The 14,677-nt window shown below is 37.3% G+C and overlaps 1 protein-coding gene and 1 long non-coding RNA gene across 6 annotated transcripts; both read right to left on the bottom strand.

Annotated features, from left to right (window-relative positions):
* Nucleotides 1-218: 218 nt before the first annotated feature.
* Nucleotides 219-2,780, bottom strand: LOC121243831. The gene is made up of 3 exons (XR_005936301.1): nucleotides 1,966-2,780; nucleotides 660-981; nucleotides 219-399 (listed from the first exon to the last, which is right to left on the bottom strand). It is a non-coding gene; the product is annotated as an uncharacterized LOC121243831 (long non-coding RNA).
* Nucleotides 2,781-4,656: 1,876 nt separating this feature from the next.
* LOC121243829 (probable E3 ubiquitin-protein ligase RHG1A) lies at nucleotides 4,657-12,894 on the bottom strand. 5 transcript variants are annotated; one of them, XM_041141895.1, is made up of 8 exons: nucleotides 12,587-12,848; nucleotides 6,550-8,329; nucleotides 5,964-6,032; nucleotides 5,761-5,814; nucleotides 5,471-5,569; nucleotides 5,239-5,379; nucleotides 4,883-5,136; nucleotides 4,657-4,846 (listed from the first exon to the last, which is right to left on the bottom strand). In XM_041141895.1, exons 2-7 carry the CDS (start codon nucleotides 8,038-8,040, stop codon nucleotides 5,005-5,007), a joined length of 1,986 nt encoding a protein of 661 aa, XP_040997829.1. In that variant the 5' UTR covers nucleotides 8,041-8,329; nucleotides 12,587-12,848; the 3' UTR covers nucleotides 4,657-4,846; nucleotides 4,883-5,004. The 5 variants fall into 5 exon arrangements, with proteins under 5 accessions (XP_040997829.1, XP_040997831.1, XP_040997830.1 ...); XM_041141897.1 differs by having other exon boundaries at nucleotides 5,761-5,811; XM_041141896.1 differs by lacking the exon at nucleotides 12,587-12,848 and adding an exon at nucleotides 12,206-12,228.
* Between the last annotated feature and the right edge of the window lie 1,783 nt (nucleotides 12,895-14,677).

Below are 14,677 nucleotides of genomic sequence, written 5' to 3'. Positions count from 1 at the left end.
TTTTTAGAAAACCCTAGATGGGTTTTTTAAAAAAAATTCGGAGTCGGAATTCGGAGCTCCGTGCAGCTCCAAACTCCGACTCCAAGACGGAGTTCGGAGAAACTCCGAAATCTGACCACTCCGACTCCGTCGGAGTTGGAGTCGGAGCGGATGTCGGGCAGAGTCAAAAATTCCAAAATTTTGCCCAGTCCTACTTCTAAGGAAGCTTCTGATCAAGAGGTGGTGGAAATTATATGTAAATGAGGAAGAAGAACCTCTACCATCAATGCATCAACTGCAGCTTTATCAAGTCAGGTGAAGCAGCTGACACTCATATAACTTAATTTACCATTGTCAATCATAATAATCTCTGTGTGTGCTGTTGGGATAAATTGCCTTTTATCAGGCATGAGAACAAATCTGCAAGCCCAGACCAAAAGAAAATTGCTAAATATATACTTAAGAGAAATGATATTTATAATTTTAGGGTGTGTAAATCATGCGCAATTTTTTTAAAAAAAATAGATAAATATGGGATCCACATGAAAAAATTATTTTTTTAATGGACCCCAGTTTTTTTTAAAGAAAGTACGTAGAACTTGTACACCTAAAACTATATATTGCATTACTCATACTTCAATGGGATTGAAACAGAATAACAAATAATAACATATAACTACCTTATAAGGCCAAGTCATCCTTCCATAACATATCTCAATATTGTTTAAAAATTTCACAAAAGGTTGTTTAAGATTTATCCCTTCGCATCTGTTGTTGAGTATCTAAATTCAATCCTGAAACAGTAATTTCCAGTAACAGCCAGAGCATTCCAATGAATATTCATATATCTTTATAATCAACTGCTTCAAAGTCTCTGATGAATAGTTACTGCACAAGATCGTCCAACTCAACGTAATCTTCCTCTAAAATGGAAAGTGCTTGCTGGTCAGTCAGACCTTCAAAAATCTTTGCACTACTTCCTGGAAGTACAGACGAGCTCTTCTGCACACCGGCAACAGCACAAACAGGAATGTAACTAACTTAAAAAGAAACACCCTTGTAGTTATATCTGAATGTGGACAACACATGCCACAAAAAAAAAAAAAAAAAAAAATTGAATAGATATCATATATACTTACAGTAGGGCTCGTTTAGATAGTGAGATGAGATGAGATGAGATGAGTTTAGAAGAGTTGAATAAAATATTATTAGAATATTATTTTTTAATATTATTATTATTTTTTAATTTGAAAAAATTGAATTATTTATTATATTTTGTATGAGAATTTAAAAAAGTTGTAATAATGAGATGAGATGGATTGAGAGTATTTATATATCCAAACGGGACTAATTCTTCATTACTTAATAGACATCTCAGATACCCATTGAAGTATCTGTTTTGCTCACTCTAGACAGTAAGATTCGCTAGAAAATCTTGAGGGTAAAATCTGCAAAGGAAACAAAGGCAGACTGAGGAAAAATATTAAACTTTCCAAAAGCAAATAAAGTTCGAATGCTGCATCAAAATTAGAAAAAGGAAAAAAACTACAGTTGACTAAACTTTGATTTTCTCCTGCAAGCATCCCCCACATCAGAAGAGTACATGGTGGTACAGAAAGTTAGGCCTATCATCATGTTAAAAGTAGCTAATAATAGTATTTTGGGTTTTTAGGCAAAACTTTAAGCAACTTAAAACTGCATGTTACTTCTATTTCTGAACGAACTTGCAGATTGTTGCTGATGCGATAACTTGTAAGGGTGTGAGGAAAAAGTAGAGGTTGTAAAAGAATATTTCGACACATGCAAGAAACATGGCTGATCATAAATAACATAAGGTCAATGTGTTGCAGATGAACATATAACCTTGCATTGCATACCAAACCCACGTGAAAATATGTACATAAAAATATAATATAATGACACAAATTGAAGATGTGTTCTGGCAGTAAAAATTATATAGGTATTGAGGACGTTTTGAAATGTTACCAGCTCCCGAGGCTGCATGCCTAACTGATGCAGAATGCTGGCACCAGAAACAGAATTCTCCTCATGCATTTTAACTTCAAGAATATCAGGTGTAAGGAATCCATTGTGCTGAATGCCAATGTGACGCACTGCAGAAACAGCTTCCTCAGCACAAGAACTTAAGCCATTATCCAATATGCTATTTCCACTACAAGATTTGAAGAACACTCGACAAAGGACAAAAGAAGCCTGCAGATGGATAAATAGTTAATGTGTTTTCATAGAAACATAAGATAAAACCCAATAACACTGACCAAGCCTCTGCCTGCCTTAACTTTTCAAAACCTGGCCTAAAAAAGGCTAAAAGCACCATCATCTGAACCACTAAAATTTATCATGAGAATGAATACTAATCGAATCACTTTATAGCAAACATGAAAGAAACTGTCTCGTCAATTGGCATAAAGCATGGGTGAGTTGATTGGCAAAAGAAGCAATACTTCATGACATCTTGTTAGAAACCATATGTTGATGAAGACGTATCCAGATAGGCCAATCAATAAATTAGCAATGCTGCTTCTTGGTCCGTCCATGAAAAACATCTTTGTGTTCAGATTTTGTACTTGCTAGCTTTAGGGACTTCTATGCATGACTTGGCTCAGCAGATTTCATATTCGAAGTGAGCAGAGAGAGAGCGAGAGAGAGAGAGAGAACCAAACAAGGGAAAAGGACGCAATCCATTGATCGCCAACCACTTCTCTCCCATTGATGTCTAATTAATTGTCCAATCTATCCACAGGCTAACCATCTAACAGGAACGCTACTTTTTATGAATAATTCGGAAGCAAATAGCCTGTAAGTAAATCAACTAACGGTATGTATCTGATACTATACAAGTACAGCTTTCTTTGATTAATAACGAAAAATTGATATTTATTTTTGTCTCCAAATATATTTTGCGATGAAATTGGGATTTTTTGAGACAAAATTGTTCGTCTCAAAAAACAAAAATTCACGTTTTTTTTTTTTTTTTTTTTTTTTTTCCCTCATCAATGAATAAATTTGATGTCAAGTATTTCTGGAAAATGTTTATTGTGTGGGTTTCATTTTGAAAAAGCCTACAATTAATTCCCCTTTGGTTCTTGGGATGGCATCTACACCTACACCCCCCACGTTTTGCGGCTAAGCAGCCTAAGCTAGGTTGGAAATTGAATGTTCTAACCAATGGAAATACACTGCACGTCAAAGGAATTCAAGGCAAAATATTTTAGGAGACAGTCATTCCCCAAAGCTCAACCCAAAACTTCTAATTCTCTGATAACGAAGAGGATTACGAAAAAAACCAAGGAGTTGGGTAAAAAGGGTTCCCACTTTCATGTACGAAATGGTAATTTCATTAACAATTGAGAAGACCATTAGGTCCCCAAAATTGATGGATTTGTTCGATTGGCACAAGGATTGAACTGGATTTTTCTTCTAGACAATTTTCTCAAGAGGATCAGGAGTAGTGCCATTCGGCCCGAAGGCCCATTTGGCTAAGTGACAACTATGATAGCATGAATGTAGCCTCAATATTTCGAAATAGACTTACGTTATTTTTCTGGAGCCTCGTTTGTTTTTAGAAAACATCTTATCTCATCTCATCTCATCTCACTTCATCATTACAACTTTTTCAAATCTTCACATAAAATAAAATAAACAATTTAACTTTTTTAAATTCCAAAACAAAAATAATATTAAAAAATATATTCTAATAATATTTTATTCAACTTTTTAACTTTAATCTCATCTCATCTCAACTCATCTCTGAAAACAAACGAGACCTAAATTGCTTGGGACATCATGTTACCGACTTCAGCTGTCCTTGTTCATACCTCCCAATATTGACTTTCCAACCTACTGTGTGAATCCTTTGTTGGAGCAGCCGTAGAGCACCTATTTTTGGAATACCCATTTTCATAAGTGGCATGTGAACTTTCTGACTCATTGATTCTCCTTTTTTTTTGCTCAACTTCCCTTTCTATAATGAATTCAGACAATTCGCAATGAGAAGAGACAAGGTTTTTCTCTTTCTTTTTTTTTATATGTCGGGAAATCTCTACAAGGCAGAGCCTTTCAGACTCACTCCTGTAGAGTAAACTCCGGTCTCGTGCACCGCATCCTCAGTAGTTTCCTTACAAAGAACTGGTTAAATCGCTAGCTTTTTACCAGAACATATGGCTCCAAATGATTGTTTGCACCTACGAGATGTTGAATCTTAGATCTTAAAAGGAGTGATACCGAAGAGAGAAGGTATCATGGCAGCAAGGAACATACTCTGAACAAGATTTGTAGAGCATATACAGACTTGAGAGGATTGAATCTAATGATAGTACTTGAGAATAAATCCAATCATGGCCGCATCCTAAGTACCAAGTCACGACGGAAATTTTAACATGTTAATCATTTCTATAGCCAGACGAGATTGCTAATCCATATCCCTACTGGTGGTTATTCTTAATTTTCCATTCTAATTGGATTTGTTTGACAGCTTAAACATTCTCTTTCAGAAAACTCGCTGGTTTTGGACCCATTCCAGCTCTGTATATCCATCCCTTGAGGATGTCAAGAAATTTGACAGCAAGAACATTGCTATCTACTTTTTATATTGATCTGGACTAGAAAATAAAAAATAAAAACAAAAAGAAAAAGAAAATATCCCAAATGATCATCTCCAATCTGTAATGCCAATAGGCTGAAATTTTAATAAATATTGCAAGGTAATCATTTGTTGATAAATGGTAAGTTCGAAACTAGTTATATATTTTCTAATCGCACATCTGCCACCTCTACAAGGACATGGCTGACTAGAATACAATCTCCAAAAATAGAAAATTTTACTGACTCTTGGGTGAGTGGTGTCGTGGACAAGCTTCACATGTAAGAACAACAATAAGGAATGGTGAAGCAGGCAATATGCATCGGTGTCTTTGACTCACTCATTCAAATGAGCGACACAGTTTCACGGTTAGCCCTCTTTCCAATATGAGAACAAATATCCAGAAAGTGAATGTTCACCTCTCATTTCGTCAGGGCTGTTGTTTTACAAACGGGGCACAAATTCTTCTGCATCAGCCATTGTTTAATACAGTCAGCATGAAAATTATGGCCGCATTCCAGAGTTCCAAGATCATCTCCCTCAATGTATACCTCCTGCATATGAATAAACAATAATTCAGAAAGAGAGGAAAACCAGTCATTTGGGCAAAGAGAAGAAAACAAGCAGCGCAAACCCAAGTCAGGTACATCATTTACCTGACAGATACAGCATGGTTCTGCATCAAGCTGAGACCCCACTGCAATTGAACATTTCCGTTGTCTCAGACGATTTAAAATTGTTTCTTCACTCAATCCCGTGCTAACATTACCAATGCGCTCTTCCAGAGCCAATAACTCCTATAATTCAAAATAAATGTTGTAGTACGAGAACAATTACAAAAATAAACAGGTAAATAAAAAGTAAAGTTCAATTTATTGTATACTTTACCTCATAAGACATGTTGTCAACATCTAGTCGCATATCCCTATACCGATCATGAATATCAGCCACCCCCAAAAACACAGACTGATCAAGGATCATAACATCCTGATAAAAAGGTGGAGTCACATGTCAAAAAAGCATCCATTTGCCACCATCAGTGGAACACAAATGAAATAAGAGTATATTCATGCAAGGCTGTTTAAGTCAACAAAAATGTCTTTCCCCTAAGCTTTTCTAGCATTCTCTTGATAAGAAGTGTGATCGGTGAGTAGACACTGTTAAGGTAGAAACCCAACCTCAAGTCGCAAGCTCTCACCCCTACGCATGAGACCCAAGACATTGCGAATCTGCTTCAAAAAATAACAAAGTTTCAGATGAACACTTGCTTGACAAGATGACTTGAAAATTGAAATCAAAGAGTACTAATTTACATAAAACCAGTGTAACCGCTACAAATGTTGTAAAAAAGAAAAGCTGAAATGGAAAAAAAAAAAAATACTCCATTAGATTTTTCACTTCTACTTTTCTGCTTGAACAAACATCCAACCAACAAACTTAACTGAAATAACTGCACGTTAGAACATTCAGAAAGCCAGACTGTTACTATTCACCAGAACAGTATGTCATTTAGTAGCAGTCAAGCTCAGAATTTTTTTATTAGAAAAGTCTCCGTGTTCCTAGGATGAATATTGTCAAAGATCTGCTTGCTTGAATGCAACAGGAATTGTTTATGAAATGCACTTTTGGAAATCAACATAATGTAGCTATAGGAAATCACAATTTTTGCTAGAGATGAAGTTATTCAATGGTTGAGTTTATTGACGTAAAGCATAGATTCACCAGCCATTTAAACTGCTCTCACAGTTATTAAAAGCATGTAAGACCCATCTGACCGTAATTGATGACAAACAAATCCACATATTTGATGACTCTTGCTATAGTCACCGATCACAAGAGATGATGTGCCATCTCAACCATTTAATATAAAACAAACTGGGTTTGACACTAGACGCTTCACATGAAAGAGTCCAAATATTTAAATTTAAAAAGCAAACGTCATATGTAAAATGAGTTCTCAAACATACCTCGGATACAAATCTGCTACTTCCTTCACTGGCTGCAGCAGACGTTCGCAATAAATAAGGGATTCCAAGACCACCATCACCTTGTCTCTCTACCCACAATGCTGACCTTGGGTGTGACTGAGCATGGCCCGGGTTACCAGGTCCAGATGAAAAACCAAGTTCTTGTGACGGAATAGGACCCGAACCAAGTGGGGAATAATTACTCCTCTGGCCTCCAGATTCAGAGCCAGCAGAAGACATCAATGACCGGCGAACATATTCAGAAAATCTTCGTTGGAATTGTGGACTATGTTGAGGAGCTAAAGTAGGAGCAGGTGATGGATGGACACCTGAACTGGGAACAGGTCGAGATGTAGAGGCAACATTTCCAGGAATACTTACATTTCCGCTAGTTGAACCCCTATTTGCTGGATTTCGAACCAAGTTTCTCAGTTCGATAGCAGGCATAAACACAGGATGTTCCGAAAGGTTTCTTGTCATGCTTCTTGAGCCCATTTCTTCATGCGGCACAGAATCTCTATCTCTAGAAACCATAGAGCTTGTGATATTGCCAGCTCCCAAGCTAGGTCCTCCATTCCACCTGTAACCTTCCACGTTTCGTGGCAATGTAGGAACATGGACCAAAACCGGTTGACTTTGAGGAATCATACGATCAGAAGCAGGTGTTGACCGCAAGTCCAAAGAATAACCAACTGGAAGAAGTCTTGGTGACAGAAGGGAAGATGAAATACTAGAATGCCTAACAGCATTCGCTGTAGAGATTAAAGTAGGGGCAATAGAATCTTGTTGATTTGAAGGATTTATCCTTAAACGGGTATTTCTATGGAAGCTTCCTGCCGAACTTAGATCAGGAACGAAATCAGAAGCTACTCCCATTGTGCCTAGCCCGAATCTTGGGTTCACCTGTTCGGGTGTAGCAGATACACCTAAACTGCTGCTCAAATTAAAGCGAGCAGGCACAGCAGACCGTGCACTATTTTCAGAAGGGTGAAAGTAGCTAGAACTTCCAGAAACAGAAGACTGTCCAGCATTTCCTTCAAGAGCTTTTCTTTTACAGGGGACACGGCGACCCTCCATTGAACAGCCTGGTCCACCATCATTCTCGGTCACTAAAACTCCACTGGGTCTGGAAGGAAGTACATGATGATCAGAACTACTTGCAGGTGGTGGAATGCACCAATTTTCAGATCTGATAGACTTGTGTATGTTAGGGCATCCCTTGGCTTGACTATTATCACCACCATGACCCATTGGATCTGTGTTTAAGTTGGGATTCTGAGTATGCACATTAGAATTGGAATTTTGTGCAAACAGAGGGTTTCCATTTGTATTATTAGATGGTTCACAGTTCCATTCTTCCAACCTCAGACCAGCCGCAGGACAAGCACTTCCTGAAGATGACAATCCAAATTCTGCTTTCTGCTCATCACACCTGACCTCATTCTGGGAATTGCTAGAACTAGGCTCACCCAAGCTCCATCCATTCGACATCTACTGCTGACAGTTAGCAGAATTTAGGTATGCAACCTTAATAAACCCAGGTGATGGTATATGGTCTGGTATTCAGTTTCCAGCAGGATCTCGCATATTATTCCAGCATATATGCTGATCTTTGGAAGCATTACTAGGAGTAGATCCACAATCAAATTTCCAAGGTTTCAGGAAAACCACCAAGTTTACCCCTCTGCCCTTGCATTAGGCTAATAACAACTTTGTTACAAGTAAAAATCTTGAAGAAATCTCCAACAGAGATGGTAAGCCAAATACACTTTTAGTACACCTGATACAATACAGCAACAATTATCATTGGATTCGGAAGTCAGTAAACTCTAAACCAACTTATCAATAAAACACTAGGCAGTGGTGAAGGGAGTAGAAAATTATTATATGAATGTATTCCATTGGAAAGTGCAGCCAACTTGACCTAAAGGCAAAGTGCAGGTTAAGCTTAGATTCATGATCTTGCCATGAACAAGTCATATCGTGTTTCATTTCATTAAATTCTGGCAGGTTAAAGTGGAATGTGGGCAGAGCGATCATAGGGTCATGAAAATGCCCTTCATTTGGTCTTCATAAAAGTCTCATGCACTGGAGTCGTATGCATGGAGTAGTCAATTGGTCGGCATTGCCATTCACCAGAATCTTGAACTCAATTCCTGGAATTTCTTTTGCACTAGTTATTTGTTGCTCCACTGCCTGTGTATGTTGTAACTTAGAACTTGAGGAACAAAAACATTTGAGATGCTGAAGATTGACGGTGTTGATTGCAGAGAAGAACAGGTTATTCAGGATCATGTAGTTGGCTTCTATGAGCAACTCCTAACTGAACCAATGTGTTGGCGGCTGTCCCTTGATGGGCTGGGTTTTGACACCATTGGTACGAGTGATGCCTCTCGGATGGAGAGGGCTTTTGAGGAAGAGGAGGTGGCGGAGGTAGTGCGGAAAATGGCCAAGGACAAGGTGCCGGGGCCAGATGGTTTCTCTATGGGTTTTTTTCAAGATTGCTGGGATGTTGTAAAGGAAGATATTATGAAGGTGTTTCAAGAGCTCTTTGTGGCTGGAAAATTCGAAAAAAAACTTAAATAATATTTTCCATGCATTGATCCCAAAGAAGGTAGGGGCTATCAAGATAAAAGGAGTATCGTCCCATCAGCTTAGTGGGAGGGGTTTATAAGATCATTTCCAAAGTGTTAGCGAACCGACTTTGTGAGGTGGTGGGGAAGATTATCACCAAGCCCCAAAATCCCTTTGTTAAATGTAGACAAATTCTTGATGCGATTCTTATTGCTAATGAATATCTGGACAGTAGAATGAAAGCAGGATCATCAGCGATCATATGCAAGCTAGACATGCAGAAAGCATACGATCATGTTAATTGGGATTTCCTTCTTTATCTTCTTGGGAGATGTGGCTCTGAAGAGAGGTGGCGATTATGGATCCATTGGTTTATATCAATGGCCCAAGTTCTCTGTGTTGATAAATGCTAGCACGGCGGGCTTCTTTCATAGTTCGCAAGGCCTAAGAAAAGGCGATCCGTTGTTGCCTTTACTGTTTGTTGTTGTAATGGAGGGATTGGGCAAGATGATTAGGGCATTGACTCATCATGGCTTCGTGGAAGGATTTTCAGTTGGAACCCCAGATAGGGGTATCATTAACATATCTCATTTATTGTTTGCAGATGATACTCTTGTTTTTTGTACTCCATATCAGAATCAAGTGCGAGCTTTGAAGGCGTTACTCCTATGTTTTGAAGCAATGTCTGGTTTAAAAGTGAATTTTGAAAAGTTTGAGTTGGTACAAATTGGTGTGGTGCCTAATGTACGGCAATTAGCTCATGCGTGGGTTGTAAGGTTGCCTCTCTACCATTGAAGAATTTGGGTCTTCCATTGGGGGCTGGTGCAAGGACGCCTGTTTTATAGGAGTCAGTGATTGAGAAAATAGAGAAGAGATTAGCGAGTTGGAAGAAAATGTACTTGTCAAAAAGTGGTAGACTTACTTTGATAAAGAGTACCCTTTCTAATTTATCTACGTACTTTCTATCACTATTTCCTATACCTGCAAGTGTGGCAGGCCGGATTGATAAACTCCAACGTGATTTCTTATGGGATAGTTTGGGTAAGGAGTTTAAATTCTACCTAGTTAAGTGGGAAATGGTTTTTCGCCCAATATCCAACGGTAGTCTGGGTATCAGAAATGTAAGGACTTTCAAGTGGGCGTTACTCGGCAAATGGTTATGGAGATACAATAAGGAACCGGAAGCCTTGTGGAAACATATTAGAAGAGGATGAGTGGTCTTTTTTCGTCACACTTGTTTTCAATTCGGCAATCAATCCAGGATTAAATTCTGGAAAGATATTTGGTGCGGAGATACTGCTCTACAAAATGTAGTTCCCTCATTATTCCAAATTGTCAGTGTTAAAGAGGCTTCAATAGCAGAGGTCATGGGAATATCGAGTGAGCAACTTCATTGGAACATCAATTTCAGTAGAGCTACGCAAGATTGGGAGGTGAATAATTTTGTTTATTTTTATAGGCTCCTTTATTCAGTGAAGCCAAGTCAATTTCAAGAAGATGGTTTATGGTGGGTACCTGCCAGGAAAGGTGCCTTTTCAGTTCACTCATTCTATAAGGCTCTCACCCAAGACGCCAATATGAGGTTCCCTTGGAGAAGGGTATGGAGACACAAGGTGCCCCCCAACGTAGCTTTTTTTGTGTGGACAGTATCTTTGGGCAAGATTCTCACAACTAATAACTTGAGGAAGCGGAGAATTATTATAGTAGATTGGTGTTGTATTTGTAGGGGAGGGGGCGAGTCGGTAGATCACCTCTTGTTACATTGTGAGATAGCGCAGGTTTCATGGGATGGGGTGTTGGGTAGAGTAGAGTTGGGTTGGGTTATGCCAGAGAACATGGCAGCAGCTTTGGCCAGCTGGCCAATAATTGGAGGGGTACATCAGATCTCAGCAATTTGGAAGATGATTCCGATGTGCATCATGTGGTGTCTTTGGCAAGAACATAATGCACGGACATTTGAGGACAATGAGAGATCGATAGAGGAATTTATAGCTTTCTTTTATTGCACGTTACCTACATGGTCCAATGCTATTGATTTCAACGGCATGGCCCTTCATGATTTCCTTATATCTCTTGCGACCTCCTAGTCAGGGTTGTCTCTGTATATACTGGGCTAGGCCTATTCTCGGAGTAATACAATTTGTTTACTTATCAAAAAAATTTTGTAACTTAGAACCATTTAAAATCTGTAGAAGCGCGATATTCTGAACTTGCAGTTGTTTGAACCCATTGTAGACCCATCAGATGGAGTAACAGATTTTGAAGTATATAAAGTACTTCAAAGCCACCTATGAAAGGCTATGATTCTTTCGAGAAAGTGAAAACTTCGGCAGCATTGGAAGATTTTCTTAAAACTGGAGAATCAGGAAGATCCCTATGTCTATTTAATACTAAACAAATAGAAATCCAGGACCCACTTTTACATTCACCAGGATCCTAGATTTAAAGATGTCGTGAAGTTTCTCAGACACTTAGAAACTTCATGAATGAAGCAAGCCTTGGGCCACAGAAAATAGCCAAAATACACAAACACAAAGAAAGATTGAGAATTGACACTTTGTATTACTTAATTCATAAAGGGTGTTAGATCATCCAAACATCAGCTGCTATTCCATTGATCAACATAATATTATCAAAGCAACAGTAGTTGGATAGCAACGAGAAACAAAGTAACAGTTTGCAGAAGCAGAATGCAATAGCCAATGAAGCCACCAGTAGGGCAATAAAATAGCTGGCTTAATCTTTTACAATATTGCAGCCACGAATAAGCATTAAAACTCAATGGGCAAAAAGAAGTTAGGCCAACCAGGCATCATTAGCTTCAGGACTCGTAAGATATACATGCAGTTCCGAAAATCACAATCCCAACTACCCCAAAGCCTCTACTTGCAGGGTAAATAATCATGAAACGGCCAAACTGGACAACATTTCAACAAATAAATTCATTATTCACGTATAACCCTGCACCCACCAGGGCAAAGATCTAGTCCAGCAAAGCAATCATGCGAAAGTTGGACAATTTTAAACAAGCACACAAAAAAAAAAAAAAAAAAAAGCATTCTTAATATGCTGAAGTTTCTACCTTTTTCCGTGGAACTTACCACGGAATCAATATCCTGCAAAGAAAATCAATACAGAGGGGGACGGAGTTATAAAAAAAAAGACGGTCAAATTGGGATTGAGAAGCTATGAGCGCTAATATATTCGCTAATAGCTCTATCAAAATGATTTTTAAAAAATAAAAAACAGATATATACAAAACCCAGCTGCGTATGGAGTTCAAATAGCAGAAAACAAACTAACCCACAATTTCCAAAAGAATTTAGCTTCAAGAATATAACTCAAAAGAAAAGGAGAGAGACACGACGGAAATTTCAAACAGAATAATCAAAATCCGATCTTATCGCCAACCGATCAATCAAAAAAGGTCAACTAAAAAAAGGATAAATCCAGAGAAACTTACCGAGCAGATGGATCTATACGAGAAACCTGGGACAGGAAAGAAAGAACTAGCCCAGACAAGGTGATCAAAGAAAGCTGTATTTATGTTCACGCTTTCAGGAGAGAAAATAAAGAAACGAAGAAAGAAAGAGAAGAGGCGAGGCGAGAAAACCAAACCCAAGATGATGCAGAAATGGGAGGAAGAGAGAGCCTTTGGTGAAGGATTTGAGAGGAAGAAATAAAAATAAATGGAAACAGAAAGAGAGAGAGAGAGAGAGAGAGAGAGAGATATTAAAGACGACAATAATCTTCAATGTACGAAACAACACAAAAGAAAGTGAAAGATAATTTCATATGCCTTTGTTAAAGTGCTGTATTTATTAAGAGATATTATACTAAATTTATAAAAGTAAATTGATAAATTAACATAATTTTATATGAAATGTTAAATTATTTTATAATAAAATTAATTTTATTTTATAAGATATTATAAATTAACACAATTGTGGGGTGGCTGCCAATTATGGTACCCAACATCTTTGAAATCCTCTTTTCTTTTCTTTTTTTTTTCAAAGGTTGGGTGGCGGAGCGAGTGAGTGAATGAATGAATGTATGAATTTATTCCAAAGAAGCAAAAGTCATGACCCCTGACCCGGACTGCATGGATTGGAATGACCCTCTACAAATGGGGAAAGAGGGTGGGGGTTTTGTATATCTATGATAATAATCATTCACATGACAAGTGCCTTTTTTATTGGGAAAATTAAATTAATAAAATTAAAGTATAAAAACAAGAGATGGGAAATTCGGATAAATTACAAAATAAACATTAAAGCTCAGAAAATAAAAACAAAACAAGAAATTGCACTTTGTTTGTTTTTGTAGATAAGATGAGATGAGATGAGTTAAAATAAAAGTTAAAAGTTGAATAAAATATTGTTAAAATATATATTTTTTTTGTTTTGAAATTTGAAAAATTTAAATTTTTTATTTTATTTTGTAAAAAAATTTAAAAAAATTGTAATGATTAAATAAGATGATATGAGAATGGTTATAAAAATAAACAAAGCCAAAATCTGACATTCCAGAAATTAGAGACGGGAATGATAAAAACTTTGGAAGGGTCAAAAAGAGTGCCTCCTACCGACCACCTCCACCACCTCCTGTAGGTATCACAACCTTGTTTCACTCAAGATTTTGTCTTGACTTCAAATAGCAAAATAATGATTTAACAAAAGCAGTCTTGATCTCTCAAATGAGCATAATGTGGGGAAATAGGCTCCCTAAGATATCTGTCCCAATCTGGCATAATGTAACAAAACAAAAACAAAAAATTGCACAAAACTAGATGATTTGATGGCTTCCAAAATGTTTGATATTTGATGACATTTCTCATAACATAAAGAAATGGTTAATCCCATTTTTTCCCAAATGGTACTCCAATTTTCAGCAAAATAATAAAAAATGGTAATCCCACTTTCCCCAAATAATCCAAAATCAACAATTTCTTTCAATTTACATCCTCCATCCATTTGACCCATAATTTTTTTTTTTTTTAATTTAAGCCAGGAAATTTTAGACAATTCACTAAAACTTTTTAAGATTCCATCATGCTTGATGGGTCAATCGAAATGGGTGTAAATGAAAAAAAAAAAAACATTGATAGTTGTATATCAAATTGTTGAATAAAGATCATCTAACCTGCAATTTGAAAGAATGGAACTAACTTAGGATACAGAATGGAATTTCTGCAATAAAGAATGTCCTCGGGGTTCCAAAATGGCCACAACAAGTGATGCCTGGAAATGACACACCAAACTACGACTTCAACCATACGAGAAGCCAAATCTTAATGAACACGTTTCTTACGTGTGAATAGGTTAATGGGGCCCTTGAACACCACCCAAAGAAACTCCAAAATATGCTATCAAAAACGAAAATACCAACCTCAGTGAAGAGGTTTAGGAATCCCTTTCATATAAAATACAATTTTGCAAACTGAAGATATTAAAAATATCATCCAGAATTAGTGCTGCAACTACTATTATAGTATCATTAAAACCCTAGTAAAGTTCTATCAACAGCACTAAGAGACAAAACCAACATAATATAC

The sequence above is a fragment of the Juglans microcarpa x Juglans regia genome, chromosome 8S (genome assembly GCF_004785595.1).
Source record: "Juglans microcarpa x Juglans regia isolate MS1-56 chromosome 8S, Jm3101_v1.0, whole genome shotgun sequence".
Lineage (NCBI taxonomy): Eukaryota > Viridiplantae > Streptophyta > Magnoliopsida > Fagales > Juglandaceae > Juglans > Juglans microcarpa x Juglans regia.
This window is presented reverse-complemented; position numbering and strand designations above follow the sequence as displayed.